The 20,055-nt window shown below is 41.6% G+C and overlaps 1 protein-coding gene across 2 annotated transcripts in view; it reads right to left on the bottom strand.

The window, feature by feature from the left end:
• Positions 1-20,055, bottom strand: part of LOC126470282 (uncharacterized) — a 137,326-nt gene that overhangs the window by 83,035 nt on the left and 34,236 nt on the right. For both annotated transcript variants that reach the window (XM_050098032.1, XM_050098033.1), the window contains one exon: positions 4,319-4,452. In XM_050098032.1, coding sequence (XP_049953989.1) covers positions 4,319-4,452 — 134 coding nt within the window. The remainder of the gene's footprint in view (positions 1-4,318; positions 4,453-20,055) is intronic.

Here is a 20,055-nt window from a genome sequence, read left to right as displayed (position 1 = left end):
ACAACAACCGATACATTTGAGGTGAAATCCAGGAAAGGAACAGAGACTTACATGGTTTTTCGTCCGTGACATGAAATGCCAAGAAGTGCTGTCGAAGACGTTTTTCATAATCAGACCAGTCTTCCGCCGTCTCGTTGTAAGGAGGAAAAAGAGGTATAGCCAACGATAAGAAACGCTCCACATTTGACTCCACGACGAAATCGCGAATCGCCACTGTTAGAAGCATTTGCTGTTCAAGGAGATTTTGCAATAGTTGCTCAACAGTAGCCATGGAACCCTGTGGGTCAACGGTGAAAAGGAAAAATCCCATCCTCGTCGCCAATTGTTATAATGACAAGTTTAACACATATATTTCAGAACGACACAACACATATAAGTCACAGAGTAAGTTGACAAGCAATACACGTGTACACGTTAGCATTCGAATGAGCACTGAGTCCCAGTCTAGCGGCCGCTGCTCGGCTGGCCGCTTAGGTGGTGCAGCTGCTGCATGGCTGGCAGACAGCGCCGCACGTAGAGGACGCGCATAATTGCGTGGCGGCGCTTTGAATGATCGTCGAGTCACAACACTCTGGCTATGTGCAGTTCTTTATTGCAAGCTGAAGAAATTAAAAGTCCTACTTTGGTGCACATTCAGACCTCTTGAATTATAAAGTCCTTTTAGGTGTATGATAGTGGCCATTCACTGCCCAGAATCAAACATGTCCATGACAAATCACACTCATTACCACAGGTGTATCTGCCTTCTTCCAGCATTTGACAAAGTCTCCAGAATCATTCCCTTGAGGGCTTCACCCAGAAAATCCAAGTCTCGACTTGACTCCTGCAGTGTTCTGCCAATGCCCAGCTCTCATTGGGTGAAGGCCATTACCAACAAAAATACATCATCCTTAAACTCTACAAACACGATTTGATTCAAGATGACCACTTTTCCACACTAAACTAATATATGACAAAACTATTTAAATAAAAGAATATGACAAAACTATTTACATAAAAGAAACATTACAAACATTTGGTGACATTCACATTGTTTGCAAATATAAGTAATAGTTGGTTTATAAATAAATAAACGAGTATTCTTGCACAAGTGCACTCACATTAAATGATTACACATTATCATTAAGTACAGGGTTATTACAAATGATTGAAGCAATTTCACAGCTTTACAATAACTTTATTATTTGAGATATTTTCACAATGCTTTGCACACACATACAAAAACTCAAAAAGTTTTTTTAGGCATTCACAAATGTTCGATATGTGCCCCTTTAGTGATTCGGCAGACATCAAGCCGATAATCAAGTTCCTCCCACACTCGGCGCAGCATGTCCCCATCAATGAGTTCGAAAGCATCGTTGATGCGAGCTCGCAGTTTTGGCACGTTTCTTGGTAGAGGAGGTTTAAACACTGAATCTTTCACATAACTCCACAGAAAGAAATCGCATGGGGTTAAGTTGGAAGAGCGTGGAGGCCATGACATGAATTGTTGATCATGATCTCCACCACGACCGATCCATCGGTTTTCCAATCTCCAGTTTAAGAAATTCTTCTGCTTTAGCCTTTTCCGTAAGATTTTCCAAACCATCGGCTGTGGTACGTTTAGCTCCCTGCTTGCTTTATTCGTCGACTTCCGCTGCTACGCGCGAAACTTGCCCGCACGCGTTCAACCGTTTCTTCGCTCACTGCAGGCCAACCCGTTGATTTCCCCTTACAGAGGCATCCAGAAGCTTTAAACTGCACATACCATCGCCGAATGGGGTTAGCAGTTGGTGGATCTTTGTTGAACTTCGTCCTGAAGTGTCGTTGCACTGTTATGACTGAGTGATGTGAGTGCATTTCAAGCACGACATACGCTTTCTCGGCTCCTGTCGCCATTTTGTCTCACTGCGCTCTCGAGCGCTCTGGCGGCAGAAACCAGAAGTGCGGCTTCAGCCGAACAAAACTTTATGAGTTTTTCCACGTATCTGTAGTGTGTCGTGACCATATGTCAATGAATGGAGCTACAGTGAATTTATGAAATCGCTTCAATCATTTGTAATAGCCCTGTATTATTTAAACAATTATTTATGCCTTCTTGACACAGGCATCTTTTGGCACTTTTTAATGGTAGCGTCTGCTAACACATGCCATTGACCACATTTAAATTAGCACAATTTTTTAATAACACTTGCAATCAATATTTCAATAAAGTTACTGGCAAAATAGTAAACAGTTTCCAGAATGAGATTTTCACTCTGCAGTAGTGTGTGCACTTTGTATGAAACTTCCTGGCAGATCAAAAGGCAAAGGTCCCGAGTCTCGGTCCAGCACACAGTTTTAATCTGCCTGGAAGTTTCATAGTAAACAGTTCTTTAAATAAGTACAAAAGTATGACAAAATATGAGGTATTCATGCTGTGTTCATTTGCTGTGTAAATGTGGAGAACACGATATTCTGACAAACATTTGTGTGATGAAAAAGATATAAAAGATACACTTAATCAAAAAATAAAATGGATAGAGATACATAGCTTTCAGAGATGATAGCTATAGTGACGCACTATCACCGAGGATAACAGTCTGTTGAAATCACCTGAAGCAATTAAAAATTGTTAAGTCAGTTACTGGCAAAATAGTAAACAGTTTCCAGAATGAGATTTTCACTCTGCAGCAGAGTGTGCACTCGTATGAAACTTCCTGGAAGATTAAAGCTGTGTGGCGAACCAAGACTCAAACTTTGACAATGTTTATTTATTGTGAGATATTAACTTCAGTAGTTTTAAAGATATTGTGTTGTGTCACTGGACATGCCTAACGTTTCTGAGATTGCAAATGTATTCAGATTTGCATTAATATTTGATGTGAGTTATTGTCAAATCACAAAGAGCTGTATCTCAGCCGTCTTTAAGATTGTCTTACACTACCATTTCTTGGAGCATCTCCTGCACAAAGCCCATGTGAGTAACAGCCATCCAAATTTCCAGCATAGAGATTTCCCCCACATCCAGTCCTTCACTAATGCACATGGCTCACCTGGAGCAGTTATGGCAGCCTATCCGGCTGCGTTATGCTATCAGACCTGGGGCTGCACAGCTTCGTAAACAAATTCACCTTACCTTGTACCAATTCTAAGCGGCCAACTAGTTGACCTACATACACATAATATTACAGCAGACAGTAACCAAATTTGCCTTTCATGCACAGCAATACTCAAACCCACCACTGTCCTATAATCACACCTCGAGTGATAATGAACCAGTCTGGTTGTATGCGCTGGAAAGCACAGAGATACCAGGAGTTAAAGCGATTCCAAAGGCATTAGAGGTGCCACAGCTTTCACTGCAGGTGCCATAATGTCATTGCAGCCTAGGGCAGCAGCTCACCGCTAATACAGCTTGTAGCTGTTTTTGAAAGGCAGTGGTTCACACACCACATGGAAATCATGATCATCTCTTCTGGCACAAGTCGTAGAAGCTGAGGCAGCATGCACTATTTCATGTTTGAGCAGGTTCAGATCTCTCTTTAGTAGGTAACTGAAGGGTGTATTTATGTGTAAACTGAGAAATTTAAATAGTTTTTGTGTGACGCTTTTGTCAACCGCTCACACAATGTAATAAAGGATAATTTAACATACCAACACGACACTGTGCATAAAATATACCCCTCAACAAGACGCTAATGATATGAACAACATCACTTTTTGAAACAGCACTTCTGGACTTATGCAGATACAATATTGTTTTCTTATCCTCGCATGAAGACGTCACTCTCCACCTGTTGTCCACTAGTTTTAATACAACATGTATACACCATCTAGAAAAAAATTACATTTTGTTTTGTTGCACCATTTTTGCAGTTACAGCTTATAAGAATGCTTAGAAACTTGGGGAGTATTTCTGTGGCAGAGATTTTAATAAAACTGGTCATTTACTATGGTTGTCTGTAGAGATTTAGCCCAATCATTAGAAGCAAAACTGCAGAAATGGTAATGGCTTCTTCATAAACTGCCTCTTCATCCCATAAATTACTATGTTTTATGACTGACAAACAAAAATTCAGCTCTGTCTACATGTGCTTCAACGGCAGCAGAAAGAAAGAACATTTTTGTGCATGGGTCTTGATTTAAAATGTCATCTGCTCAGTGCCCACTAGAAGTTTCTAACAGGCATTTTAAATCAAATTGCAAAAAAAAAAAAAAAAAAAAAAAAAAAACCATTTCTTGAAAATTGGACAAAATGTGGCACTTAGTGGGGGGTTCATATAAAAATACTCCTTTATCGATGTTTCATTTCTTCCCATACAAAACGGATACAGTCACTCCATAAGCCACCTCTTACCTTTAACTTTACTGGCTGCAGCATCAGACGCAGATACATGTACACTGTGCAGTTTCATTTTTTTTTGTTCACGATATTCTTCCATAAAACCTTTTGAAAGTTCATCAACAATCTGCGTAAGTTCTGTGTTGTATCTGAAACAAATTACAATATAAAAAAAGTATTTTAGCAATGCAAGTGGCTTTTTTCTGAGGCTATCAACTACCCCCCCCCCCCCCCATCCCTCCCCCAATGAACCATGGATCTTGGCTTTGGTGGGGAGACTTGTGTCCCTAAGCGATACAAATAGCTGTACCGTAGGTGCAACCACAACGGAGGGGTATCTGTTGAGAGGCCAGACAAATGTGTGGTTCCTGAAGAGGGGCAGCAGCCTTTTCAGTACTTGCAGGGGCAACAGTCTGGATGATTGACTGTTCCAGCCTTGTAACACTAACCAAAACGGCCTTGCTATGCTGGTACTGCGAACGGTTGAAAACAAGGGAAAACTACAGCCGTAATTTTTCCCGAGGGCATGCAGCTTTACTATATGGTTAAATGATGATGGTGTCCTCTTGGGTAAAATATTTCGGAGGTAAAATAGTCCCCCCTTCGGACCTCCGGGCGGGGACTACTCAAGAGGACGTCGTTATCAGGAGAAAGAAGACTGGTGTCCTACAGATCGGAGCGTGGAATGTCAGATCCCTTAATCGGGCAGGTAGGTTAGAAAATTTAGAAAGGGAAATGGATAGGTTAAAGTTAGATATAGTGGGAATTAGTGAAGTTCGGTGGCAGGAGGAACAAGACTTTTGGTCAGGTGAATACAGGGTTATAAATACAAAATCAAATAGGGGTAATGCAGGAGTAGGTTTAATAATGAATAAAAAAAATAGGAGTGTGGGTAAGCTACTACAAACAGCATAGTAAATGCATTATTGTGGCCAAAATAGACACGAAGCCCACACCTACTACAGTAGTACAAGTTTATATGCCAACTAGCTCTGCAGGTGACAAAGAAATTGGTGAAATGTATGATGAGATAAAAGAAATTATGCAGATAGTGAAGGGAGACGAAAATTTAATAGTCATGGGTGACTGGAATTCGATAGTAGGAAAAGGGAGAGAAGGAAACGTAGTAGGTCAATATGGATTGGGGGTAAGAAATGAAAGAGGAAATTGCCTATTAGAATTTTGCACAGAGCATAACTTAATCATAGCTAACACTTGGTTCAAGAATCACAAAAGAAGGTTGTATACATGGAAGAAGCCTGGAGGTACTGGAAGGTCCCAGATAGATTATATAATGGTAAGACAGAGATTCAGGAACCAGGTTTTAAATTGTAAGACATTTCCAGGGGCAGATGTGGACTCTGACCACAATCTATTGGTTATGAACTGTACATTAAAACTGAAGAAACTGCAAAAAGGTAGGAATTTAAGGCGATGGGACCTGGATAAACTGAAAGAACCAGAGGTTGTAGAGAGTTTCAGGGAGAGCATTAGGGAACGATTGACAAGAATGGGGGAAAGAAATATAGTAGAAGAAGAATGGGTAGCTTTGAGAGATGAAATAGTGAAGGCAGCAGAGGATCAAATAGGTAAAAAGACAAGTGCGAATAGAAATCCTTGGGTAACAGAAGAAATATTGAATTTCATTGATGAAAGGAGAAAATATAAAAATGCAGTAAATGAAGCAGGCAAAAAGGAATACAAACGTCTCAAAATTGAGATTGACAGGAAGTGCAGAATGGCTAAGTAGGGATGGCTAGAGGACAAATGTAAGGATGTAGAGGTGCATATCACTATGGGTAAGATAGATACTGCCTACAGGAAAATTAAAGAGACCTTTGGAGAAAAGAGAACCACTTGTATGAATATCAAGAGCTCTGATGGAAACCCAGTTCTAAGCAAAGAACAGAAAGCAGAAAGGTGGAAGGAGTATATAGAGGGTCTATACAAGGGCAATGTGCTTGAGGACAATATTACTGAAATGGAAGAGGATGTAGATGAAGATGAAATAGGAGATATGATACTGTGTGAAGAGTTTGACAGAGCACTGAAAGACCCAAGTTGAAACAAGGCCCTGGGACTAGACAACATTCCATTAGAACTACTGACAGCCTTGGGAGAGCGAGTCCTGACGAAACTCTACCATCTGGTGAGCAAGATGTGTGAGACAGGCGAAATACCCTCAGACTTCAAGAAGAATGTAATAATTTCAATCCCAAAGAAAGCATGTGTTGACAAATGTGAAAATTACCGAACTATCAGTTTATCAAGTCACGGCTGCGAAATACTAACGCGAATTCTTTACAGATGAATGGAAAAACTGGTAGAAGCCGACCTCGGGGAAGATCAGTTTGGATTCTGTAGAAATATTGGAACACGTGAGACAATACTGACCCTACGACTTATCTTAGAAAATAGATAAAGGAAAGGCAAACCTACATTTCTAGCATTTGTAGACTTAGAGAAAGCTTTTGACAACGTTAACTGGAATACTCTCTTTCAAATTCTGAAGGTGGCAGGGGTAAAATACAAGGAACGAAAGGCTGTTTACAATTTGTACAGAAACCAGATGGCAGTTATAAGAGTCGAGGGACATGAAACGGAAGCAGTGGTTGGGAAGGGAGTGAGACAGGGTTGTAGCCTCTCCCCGATGTTATTCAATCTGTATATTGAGCAAGCAGTAAAGGAAACAAAAGAAAAATTCGGAGCAGTTATTAAAATCCATGGAGAAGACATAAAAACTTCGAGGTTCACCGATGACATTGTAATTCTGTCAGAGACAGCAAAGGGCTTGGAAGAGCAGTTGAACGGAATGAACAGTGTCTTGAAAGGAGGGTATAAGATGAACATCAACAAAAGCAAAACAAGGGTAATGGAATGTAGTCGAATTAAGTTGGGTGATGCTGAGGGAATTAGATTAGGAAATGAGACACTTAAAGTAGTAAAGGAGCTTTGCTATTTGGGGAGCAAAATAACTGACGATGGTCGAAGTAGAGAGGATATAAAATGTAGACTGACAATAGCAAGGAAAGTGTTTCTGAAGAAGAGAAATTTGTTAACATCGAATATAGATTTAAGTGTCAGGAAGTCGTTTCTGAAAGTATTTGTATGGAGTGTAGCCATGTATGGAAGTGAAACATGGACGATAAATAGTTTGGACAAGAAGAGAATAGAAGCTTTCGAAATGTGGTACTACAGAAGAATGCTGAAGATTAGATGGGTAGATCACATAACTAATGAGGAGGTACTGAAAAGAATTGGGGAGAAGAGGAGTTTGTAGCACAGTTTAACTAGAAGAAGGGATCGGTTGGTAGGACATGTTCTGAGGCATCAAGGGATCACCAATTTAGTATTGGGAGGGCAGCATGAAGGTTAAAAATCATAGAGGGAGACCAAGAAATGAATACACTAAACAGATTCAGAAGGATGTATGTTGCAGTAGGTACTGGGAGATGAAGAAGCTTGCACAGGATAGAGTAGCATGGAGAGCTGCATCAAACCAGTCTCTGGACTAAGACCACAACAACAAAGAACATCAACTCACTATAATTTGTGTAGTGTTTATGATGCTTTTAATAAGATTTTGAGTTAAAGTAAAATAATTGCAGGTCATTCTGATGTAAACATAAAATTATTCGTCATCTAGATAAACCTATGTGGGAACATACATATTTAGCATTGCTATCTTCCTGAATTTATCTCTCATAGCATTAACTGATGAACTTTTTAAGTTGCTGTTATAACTTCAAGTTGAACAAATATATTTCAAAGATGACGCAATACATGAAAGTCCCAGATCAAGTAAACAGAGTAAGACGTGTGTCACTTTAACAGTCAAATCATCACTGAGTCTGAGTCTAGTGGCCGCTGGCTGGCTGGCCGCTTAGGTGGCGCTGCTGCTGCATGGCTGGCAGACAGCGCCGCATGTAGAGGACACGCGTAACTGCGTGGCGGCACTTTGAAAGATCAGCGAGTCACAACACTTTTCCCCCCTTTGAAGTTTTTGCACAGGTCTTGATGGAGGTGGCCTGTAGATTGCTAACATCCATAGGTGGTATTTGACTGGCCGTAAAGTCTCGAGGAGGCGGCTTCCCGTACGGACGGAAGTGTCCCCGATGATAACGGGTCGAGATGACAGGAGACGTAGGGGTCAAATCTGCTGGGGCCCCATGCACCAATCTGCCCGTTGCAGCAAGTCTGGTTGTTATAACAGGAGACATGGGCGATAGGTCCGTATCCATAGGAGGAGGAGGCTGGTCAAGTTGCTCCGACAGATGATGGTCATCTGGTTCCTGCATGGGCACGTCTTCTGTGTCATTTCTTGTGCTGGCCCCGATATGACGGTGAGAGGACCGCATTGTGAGTAATGAGAGATTCCAGGATCCTGAGCGTCAGGTAGAGCTGAAGGTGGTGTAGCGGCATCCGGAACAGGCGTTGCCAGCACACGAGGCCGAAGCTGGTCCGAATGACGCACTGCAACACACGTGTCTGTCTGGATTTCATACAGGCGTCGGCCATGGTGTCGTAAGATGCAGCCAGGACTCCATATTGACTGCCTACCATATCCCCGTACCCATACAAGGTCGTCGGCGGTGAACCGGCCAAGCGAAGGCACCCACGGCCGTCAGGTGGAAGGCCACAGAAGATGAAGTAGCGTGCGGGGCTGTCGGCCATGTAAGAGCTCAGCCGGGCTGTGGTTGCCCATGGAGGTGAAACGGTAAGAAGCCAGAAATTGGGGAAGAGCATCATCAGCAGCAGAAGTAATCAGGAGTTTCCTCATCTGCACCTTAAACGTGCGGACCAGTTGTTCAGCCTCACCGTTTGACTGTGGATGGAACGGAGGGGCCGTGACATGCATAACGCCGTGACGGGCACAAAAATCTGCAAAATTGGAAGAGGCAAATTGCAGACCATTATCAGTAACAAGAGTAGAGGGAAGGCCTTCCAAAGAACAAATGCGAGCTAGAGCATTGGAGGTTGCCGCGGTGGTAGGCGACGTGCAACGGACAATGAAAGGAAAGTTAGAGTAGGCGTCAGTAACTAGAAGCCAATAAGTACCTAAAAAGGGTCCCGCAAAGTCAGCATGAATACGCTCCCAGGGCTTCTCAGGCGATGGCCACGGTGACAAAGATGACTTCGGGGCGGCGGCCTGTGACGCACAAGGGCCGCAGGCAGCGCCATGTGTGCAATTTCAGAGTCGATGCCGGGCCAGTACACATGACAGTGCGCCAGAGATTTTGTGCGAGACACACCCCAGTGTCCTTGGTGAAGGAGGCGCAAGACCGAAGCACGCAAAGACGCAGGTACCACAACACGCGGCGGAGCAATTTCGCTGGAAAGGAGGAGAACACCATCCCTAGCCGTGAGGCAGTAACGCAAAACGTAGTAGTTCCGCAACGGATCAGAAGTCTTAGCGGACGGACGAGCTGGCCAACCCTTCTGAATACAGCGTAAAGCCCGGGAAAGGGTAGGGTCAGAACCTGTAGCAGCCGCCAGCCGGTCCCCGGTGATGGGGAACCTGTCCACAACCCACTGCTGAGCAACATCCAGGTGGGAACACAAAAGTTCGTCCCTATCGAATGCCAGATCAGGACCCATGGGAAGGCGAAACAGTGCATCAGCATTTGCATGTTGAGCCGTTGGCCGGAAATGAATCTCATAATTTAAACGAGACAAGTAAAGAGCCCAACGCTAGAGGCGGTGTGCAGCCTTGTCGGGAAGTGACATGGATGGATGAAACAAGGAAACAAGTGGTTTGTGATCCGTAACAAAATGAAATTGTGAGCCATAGAGAAGAACACCAAATTATGAAGAGCATAAATAATGGCCAAAGCCTTTCTCAATTTGAGAATACTTTTGTTGGGGATCCGTGAGTGTTTTGGAGGCATAAGCAATGGGTTGTTCCGAACCGTCAGAAAAACGGTGCGCAAGGACTGCACCGACCCCGTATTGAGAGGCGTCTGTCGCAAGAACAAGATGTTGGCCAGGTCGATAAGTAGCCAGGCACAGGGCCTGTTTCAGCATAGTCTTCAATTTCTGGAAAGCCGCATCGCATGACGCGGACCAGTGAAAAGGCACGTTTTTATGCAACAGGTGATGCAACGGCTGAGCCACCGAAGCAGCAGATGGTAAAAACCTGTGATAGTATGCTATTTTACCCAAGAAGGCCTGCAGTTCCTTAACAGATGTAGGGTGAGGAAGGGCATCGATCGCAGTGTCAGTTTGCTGAAGCAGACGAATACCATCCCAAGAGAGTTGAAACCCCCCCCCCCCCCCCCAAGTACGTGATAGATGCCTGAAAAAAAAATTTGATTTCTGAAGATTACACTTAAGACCGGCAGTCTGTAAGAGATGAAAAAGTGTGGGGAGATTCTGAAGATGTTCTTCAGTGGTGGACCCAGTGACAACAATGTCATCCATGTAATTTATACACCTAGGGACAGCGAGCAATAATTGTTCCAAGAATCGCTGAAAGACAGCAGGGGTGCTGGCAACCCCGAATGGCAATCGTTGGTATTGATAGAGGCCGAAAGGCGTGTTAAGGACCAGAAACTGCCGAGAAGCAGTGTCGAGAGGAAGTTGATGATAAGCTTCTGCAGGTCAAGTTTAGAAAAATACTGGCCTCCAGCAAGTTTAGTGAACAATTCTTCAGGTCGAGGCATAGGGTAAGTGTCGGTAAGGCATTGAGCATTTACAGTGGCTTTGAAATCGCCTTAGAGACGAATATCACCATTTGGCTTAGCAACGACAATGACAAGAGAGGACCAATCATTGGAAGTGACAGGAAGCAAGACCCCTGAAGTAGTGAGACGATCCATCTCCTGTTTGCGTTTGACCTGATCACGGAGGGCCACAGGAATGAGCCGAGCCAGAAAAAATCCAATTGAGCATAAGGAATAGCATTAGAGACGATATTGACCGAGTCATCTATGGAGAACCCAAAAATGCGAAAGGCATTGAAACCAAAAAGATTCTCCGCATTACTATGGTCGACCACAAATATGGTGACAGTGTGAATGACAGATTTGTAAGATACCTCAGCATCAAATTGTCCCAAGAGAGAAATTTTCTGTTTATTGTTAAGTCCGTAATTGCCTAATGACAGGTGACAGGATTGGAGAACCCAACTGAAGATACATCTGAGAATTGATGATAGCGGCAGCAGAACCAGTATCCACCTGCATGAGAACATCTTGACCAAGGATTTGGACAGTGAGGAATAACTTCCCTGAAATGGAAAAAGTACAATTGGCAGACAACACAGAATCAGAATCAGCGTCATGTTCCTGAACACCATGTATGTGGTCGGATTTGCAAACGGATAACACATGACCGTTTTTTTTTTTTTTTTTTTTTTTTTGTGACACACGGCCCAAAGTTGTGGACAATCCTCTCGTGAATGTTTCATAAAACACCGCGGACATGAAGGAAGTAGCCGTGGGTTTTGCTGCAGTTTCTTAGAGGTTTGTTTACGGTTAGGCCGAAGATGCGCTTGGGAGCGTACTGCAGCCACGTTGGCCGCCGGGGACACTCCACACGCTTCGTCAACATCGCACAGAGTTTGTATTTCCCCAACGTCACCCCATGCCTCTATTTGCGCTCCAGTGGTGCGAGAAATTTCGAAAGACTGAGCGATGGATAAGACTTCATCTAGAGTCGGATTTGCCAACTGAAGGGCACGTTGCCTAACTTCTTTGTCGGGCGCCGACTGGGTAATAGCATCCCGTACCATGGAATTGGCGTAGGATTCTTTGTGAACTTCAGTAACAAATTGACACTTTCTACTGAGGCTGTGAAGTTCAGCAGCCCAAGTGCGATAGGATCGATTCTGTTGTTTTTGACAACGATAAAAGGTAACAAGAGAGGCTACCACGTGCGTATGCTTTTGAAAATAGTCGGACAGAAGTGAGCACATTTCAGCAAAGGTTAAAGACACGGAATCTTTCAAAGGAGCCAATTGCGACAACAACCGATACATTTGAGGTGAAATCCAGGAAAGGAACAGAGACTTACATGTTTGGTCAACAGCGACATGAAATGCCGAGAAGTGCTGTCGAAGACGTTTTTCGTAATCAGACCAGTCTTCTGCCTTCTCGTTGTAAGGAGGAAAAGGAGCTAGAGATGATGACGAGACACGCCCCGCATTTGATGCCGCGACGAAATCACGAATCGCATTTGTGAGAAGCGCATGCTGTTCTACGAGACCTTGCAAGAGTTGCTCTAAAGTAGCCATGGAAATACATGGGTCAACGATGAAAAAGAAGAATTCACTACCTTGTCGCCAATTGTTATAACTTCAAGTTGAACAAATATATTTCAAGGACGACACAATATATGAAAGTCACAGATCAAGTAAACAGAGTAAGACGTGTGTCGCTTTAACAGTCAAATCATCACTGAGTCCGAGTCTAGCGGCCGCTGGCTGGCTGGCTGCTTAGGTGGCGCTGCTGCTTCATGGCTGGCAGACAGCGCCGCATGTAGAGGACGTGCGCAACTGTGCGGCGGCACTTTGAAAGATTGGCGAGTCACAACAGTTGCCACTACTGTTTCTGATCTGAGGCTGAGAACGTCTCCCATATAAATGAATCTAACCTTCTTTCTGCCTTTATTTCAAGTGCAGTTAACGAAAATAATTCTTGTGTACAGCTAGTAGTTCATTTGTAATTATCTGTTTTCTCACCACACCTGGAGTTTTGAAATACTAGCAAGCATACATACTTCTCTGTCTTCTACATGTTCGGTACTTGATTTGTTGCCACATCTCAAGAGTCACTGGTACTGTAATTATTCACTGTCACAAATGGGGCTTATAATGGATGGGGAATAAGTATATTGCATAATTTTTGTTTGTTTTTTAGGTGAATCCAACTGTCTTTGTGAGACCTGGGTGTCATCAATTGGTTCTCTCCAAATCATGGAAAAAGTAAAGAATAGGAGACATGATCCTTTTACCCAACTTGTCAGTAAGGTAACACATGTGAAACAACATATTTGTGGAAACCATTTGTTCTCCTGATCGCCAACCTTATACCCAAAACAAGTGTGTGTGGTTCTTTACAGGAGGATTAAATTTCCTTTGAAAGTGTAACTCTCCTGCCATACAAAAAAAAAAGGAGTTACACTATATTCACAGGTACAAAGCATTTGAGCGTGACTAATCAGAAATGTTGTTAAACCTCCTCATTTCCTAGAGATGGATTTCAGAATTAACAGTCATGTTTGAGAATCCCTTGTAAATAATATGATTGCTATCCAACATTTACAAATGCAGAGTCATTAAATCAAGTGAAATCACTATAACCAAGAAGTGTTACCAACAACTTTGGCAGAAGGTAAAGTGCCAAAAAAACTGAGCCTGATGAGCAGAAACTTATTTCTTGTTTGAATACAGAACCCAGAATTATACTAAAGGACAGATTTATATTCTTTGTAGTCCTGGAAAATTAACCTGAAAAAAGAGCACGCTGATCAATAAATATGCACAAGCTGGAAATAAAGTCAATCGATGTTAGACACCCCAAATAACACTTAAACGAGTTTGGGATGTTTCTGGCTTGTGCTAAACATTTGAGGTCCAACTTTTTTCACTTTTTCACTTATAACACAAAAACAATACATCCTACAGATAATTCTCAATACATCAAAATGAAAGAGCGTAAAATTTCACATAGAATGACCTACTTAAAATTTGGGTTCGGTTCAGCCATTTAGCCGCAATTCATCCTCAAAGATTGTTAATTTTTACCAACTTGATTGAAAAGAGTGTTATACTCATGTTCCAATGTTCCAACACCTGTAACCCAAAATTGATCACTCTAAATAAAAAGTGTCAAGGATGAAAGTTGTTGAGCATCACTTCTGTATAAAAGCTTCTAAATTTCAAAATACACTCACGCCTTTGCAAAGATACAAATAAAAATGCGGAAGCATCTGTAGCACTAAATTCCTGCTAAGACATTTTTGTAAAGTCAAATTACTTCTGAAGGCCAAATCATCCACATTTATTGAAATATTCAAATTTAAGGGCAATTTAGTGAGGTACCTATTTACCTACCTATCTAGGTAGTTGGCTCTATTTCTTAATTTAATTATTCAAGTACGTAATTTATAGTGTTTTGCATTAATTAGTTGTGTTTGTGGTAATCATACAAGAAGTATTAACAAAAGGGAAAAAGAGGTACGGAAAATATTCAAGAGAAAAACAGCTGTAAGAAAGTGCAGTTCCTGTGGAAGAACTGAGTAGTGGCCCCTACAATCTAAGAAGTGCGAGTCAAAATGGATGGTGATCAAGTGCCTGTCAGTTCTGATAAAATTTTCTTCGAATCCCTTTGCATATGAAGTCACCACAACAGCTTGAGTCATACTTCATCTCTGAGCTAGCCCCATATCCTTAAACTCTTTTTGATGATGACAGAATAATGCACAAGACAAGAAAATCAGACCTATTTAAACTTTTCGGTCCAGTCAGTGTTAAAATCATATGCAACACCATTCTTGATGGGAGGTTCCTCTTACATCAATTTGGGTGGAAATACTGATTAAGTGTTTTCCCCCATCCTTGAAAAGTATGTGAACTACGTCAAAAAACACTTTGGGTCCAATTGCATGCTAGTATTTTAAGCACAACTGGAGGAGGGAGCTGAGAAAATCACAAAATGTGCCAAACATGCCCAAATAGCCTATGCTATGTCATCCGCTTCTATTTTATTTGATGAAACAATGTCATCAACTATGCCAATAGACCATTTCTTACTAAACAAACTTAATACGGAACATCTTATCTCAATGTTGGCAGAAAAATTATATAATGAAGGGTATAAAGTCAAACAGGTCTTTGGTGATGAAAACAGCTATCAGTATAGCCACAAAAGAAGTACTGGGGAGGACAGAATACCAAAGAATAGTGAAATGTTTCGACAAGGAATGCTCACTAGTAATCCAAGACAGAAATGGAGCAAGACAAAGAATTGCAAAGGAAAACAGCATGCTGGAAATCCCAAAACAAGACTAGTGGAGGAATACTAAAGAGAGAAGAGGAAAATTGCGGATAAGTTAGGTAGGGTGAAGAAAAGGCAGTATAAAAGAAAGAAGATAGAGCAGGTGGACAAAATAAGGAATAATAATGAGATACAAAAGTTCTACGAAAGATTCAGAGGAATGAAGAGAGGATTTCAACCAAGAGTAGTCTTCTATAAGAATAGAAATGGAAACCTAACTGAAGGTAAAAGCAAAGCTTTGGGAAGATGGAAAAGTATTTTGCCGAGTTATTTGATGGAAAGGGGGGAGGGAACAGAGATGAAACCCTGAATGATGAGGAAGAACTGAATTTGGAATTAGAACTAGAAGTGGAAGAGAAGGAAGTCGAATTAAAAACTTAAAGAATAATAAAGCAGCTGGAAAAAATGGCATAGAAGTCAAATTATCCAAATTTTGGGGAAAGAAGATGAAGCCAGCTGTTAATGAATTTATGAACGAAATATGGATACAGAAGAAATGCCTAAGGATTTGAGCATAAGAATAATCTGCTTATTACATAAGAAAGATGAAAAGGGACAGGGCAGTGATTACCATGGGATTACTCTCTTAAGACACAATGTACAAGGTGTTTAGTAAGATTTTAGGCAGTCGGCTAGAATACCAGGTGAAAATGATACTGAGGGAGTATCAGGCTGGATTTAGGGAAAATAGGTCCACTATGAACCAGATATTTTTATTGAGACAAGTGCTAGACAACTTTATGAATATAACAAGCTAATGTGTCAGTTGTATATCGATTTTAAACAGCAATAAGGTTCCATAAGCATGCAGGATTTCAGAATCACACTAAAATTTGTGAGACTGACTGGAATGACAATGAAAGCAGCAGTCTGCACTGTCAGAATACAGCAAGAGTTGTCAGGAGAGTTCCACGTAGGGAGGGGCTGAGACAAGGAGATGTGATCTCCGGTCTACTCTTTAACTAAGCACTAGCGAAGATAATTTGGCAAATACCATCAAACCCAGGGGGAACAATATTTAACCATCAGGTCCAGGTGGTTGCATACACTGATGATGTAGCACTAATTGCATGTGATATCAGGGCTTTGAAGGACAATTATGCTGCATTGGAAGGAGCAGGGTGGAGGTAAAGACTGGAAGTGAATATAGGTTACACAAAGTATATGACGATGGGACGTCCTGGTGGGGATAGAGGACAGACTTCAACAGAAATAAATGGGAAAGAGTACCAAAGAGTGGAAAAGTTTAAATACCTAGGTTTGATAATAACAGAAGATAACAGGACAGCAGCAGAAATCTAGAAAAGATAGCAAGTGGAAACCAATGTTACTGTACCATGCAGAATATATTCAAGTGCAGAAATATTAGTAGGAACACAAAAATGTAAATATATTTGACTACATTAAGATGTATAGTAATGTATGAGTCAGTAGGATGGGTGATGACCACAAAGGAGGAAAGGTGGTTACGGAGACGGGAAACGAAGATTTTGAGAAAGATACATGTGGCAATGAGAGTGGAAGGAAGCTATAGAATAAGGACATACACAGAACTACAGACACTTTTTGGACAGATGAATAATGCAGTGAAAATCAAGCAAGGAAAGAAAAGCCCAAAGGGCAAATGAGAAGAGGAAGACCTAGGAAAAGGTAGCTTGAAAATATTGAGGGGGACCTAGCAATATGAGTCAGGAACTGGAGAAGGAAAGCAATGGACAGAGAAAATGGAGGCAGGTAACAAAGGAGGCCAAGGTTCTACAAGGAGTGTAGTGCTGACCAGTAAGTAAGTAAGTACTAAAGTAAGTAAGTAAGTGTGGCTGGATACTACAACATAGCTGGTACCTATATAGTCCTACTTAAACTGGTTGCCATTTTACAACGAGAGCCAGCAGTACACCGGTGAGAGGTTGGCATTATCGACTACCACAGTGCTGCTACATCCACTGTACAATGCACTGTGCCTTCCAGTTCTCAAGCACAAAACTTTTCCAGATGCAAAAAATTCAACTATTTCAAGAACATAACCCTAGCCCTAATTAAAATTAAGAACACATTTATGACATGCTTTGAGACACTATAGAGCTGTATGCCATACATGACTTTCAGAAGTTTTACACAATTTCTGTGGGAGACAAAGACTTTAAAATTATGTTTTATTGTCATGCAGAGCAGAGTGCTAGGGTGGCTGGCAGCAGACACAACTAGTTGTGACAACATTGCCATGCCAACCTTGAACATCAGATGTCAACTAATCTAAATTGGGTTATAATGTAAAAGAGGGAATGTCATGTATGCCACCAATCTGAATCATGTAAACACTGGTGCATGTGTTTCATATTTAAGTCCTTGTATGTAGTGTTCCTGATACAAAGATGGGGGAACAACAAAGCATGAGCCAAAATGAAAATGACAAAACTGCATAAAACAACTCTCCAATGCTGGCTGACATAACAAAGAGTTAAGAACACAGAATTCAGATACAACTCAATCTGACTGTCATCTAGCAAGTCAATGCCCCACACATTACAGTACACCAGTAGGTCAACAATAAGTGAAAAATGAAACCAAACAATTCCTTAAAAAACTAATATGAGTATATACAGCAGTGCCATTGCATTATGGAATAGTGCAAGGAATCTCTGTCTATGAATGAATCAAAATGAACCATGTTGGCCTATGACGAATGAGTGTGACTGGAGACAGACTTGTGGATGTAGTCTATAGGTGTGTATAGTGCTTGTACTGGAAAGTGGAAGATGATGGCGTAATCATGAGTTTCGATGTGAGGTCTTGGATACTATATGTAGCACATCATAATCTCACCACACAAGCCTGCACACACCTTCTTACAGCCTGAAACTTCCAGACATTAAAACTATGTCCTAGTGTGGGGCTTGAACCAGAACTATTGCCTTTTGTGGCCAATGCCCTTGCCAGCAAAGTCAAACCTTGATACATAAATGTTCACTTCATACCCTACATACAAAACTCAATGTGCATCCTCCTATATATCTTGTTGCACCAATACTCCTTGGAGAATGGATAGGATGAGAATGTCTTGAACACAGCAAATAGATTTTTTCCAGAACGAATGATTCATTTCACAGCATAGTGTTTGCCATAGCAAAAGAATAGGCTAAGGTGGGAAAGGAATTTGGCATTTGCCTTTAGCAATTTTGGGAAACCAATTAAAACTTAACGGTAGAAGACTGTATCTAGATTTGAACCTTGCTCCTGCCTTGAACCTTGCTCCTGCCACACATGTATCCACTGCCTTAACCATTTCATCACCTCACTCAATGTTGCTGTAGCGAACTTCCACAATAGACATTTCCCATCAAATCCTCCCCCCCCCCCCCCCCCCCAAGAGTGAACTTCTGTAAAGCCTGGAAGAGTAAAAGAGAGGTATTCACCAACTGAAGCTATGGAGGAAGGTTCTTGTTTAATGTCCCATTGGCATTACAGATGAAGCACTAGTTAGAATAATACTAACATAAGAATGAAAATGTGTCACATTCTCATCACAGAAACTATCCCAGCATTTCCCTTAATCGATAGGAGAACTGTGGAAAACGTAAATCTGCAATGCTGAGTGAAGATCCGAATTCCGCTTCTCACAAATATGAGTCAAACTTCTAAAACACTGTGCAACCTAATTAGGCTGATGCTTTCAGGCTCAAACTATTGTCAGTTGAGCTGCCACAAAATGTAAAGATCTGAATTTAATTTCCAGTCTTGCACACAGCACGTCTGTTTAGGAGTCCTTACAGTGAATGTTTCCCTGTACCCAATCCAAAATCTTGCTGCATTCAAGAGGTGATGAAGCCTTTCCCTTATCACTTAACTTCCCTCTCAGAATATGCCACATGTCTTCTTCCTGTCCATCAGAAACAAAATTCTCTGTCCCTTTGTAAGCACTACACCAACTTTCCTTGTCCATCTGTCTTTCATTCTTATTTTCTGTGGCCATTGTTTTTTCCTTCAGTATTTCCTCTGCTGACTTTTTTTTTTTATTCCTCATGCCTCTCCACACTGATTAATTCCTGCTCCACACTGGATTATTTCCACACAATAGTCATGTCTTTCTGTTAGCACACAATTACTCCAGTTTGACAAGAATGTTACATAATGAGAAAAATATCAACCACAATGGTAATACAACTATACAAGGCAGGCTTTCATGGTCAGCACTTGTATCCTTGGTGATTTTTGGTTATACATACACTAGGTTATGGTCTAAGGCATGTTTCCATGTCTTGTGCTTCATCTCCTAATGTCAGAGACAAAGACTCGGACAGTAGTTTAAAGCTCAGCAAGCAAAGCTGTTTATAGTTACATGTACCCATGCAACAGTCAGGTCACGAAATCATGAGAATGCTGCATAAGATCACAGAGTCATGTTGACTTCTGTTACAAAGCTTGTGTGTGGAATAGTTGGCACTGTTTGTTTTATTTAGCACTAAATCCTACATCTTGTCCAATTTCAATCTTCCTCCTTCTCCACTAAAATTGTTTTGTGCTTTTGAATTCCTATGGCCTCTCTGTACAGCCTAGCACAATGACAATTGGACCTCTATAAAATTATAGCATGGGGGAAATGAATTAGAGGACAAGCTGCTACCGTTGGTCTATCCTTGTTGCCCAGACAACATTTGCTCATATGTTCTTCAAGCCAGGTGTTAACAATTCTTTTACAAGTTCCTGTGTACACTCCAGGCGCTCCCAGGGGACCCTGCCTCGTTGAAGACAGCTTCA

The sequence above is a fragment of the Schistocerca serialis genome, chromosome 3, assembly GCF_023864345.2.
Source record: "Schistocerca serialis cubense isolate TAMUIC-IGC-003099 chromosome 3, iqSchSeri2.2, whole genome shotgun sequence".
In the NCBI taxonomy this organism is placed as follows: Eukaryota; Metazoa; Arthropoda; class Insecta; order Orthoptera; family Acrididae; genus Schistocerca; species Schistocerca serialis.
Note: the sequence above shows the minus strand (reverse complement) of the source record. Positions and strands in the feature narration are given on the sequence as shown.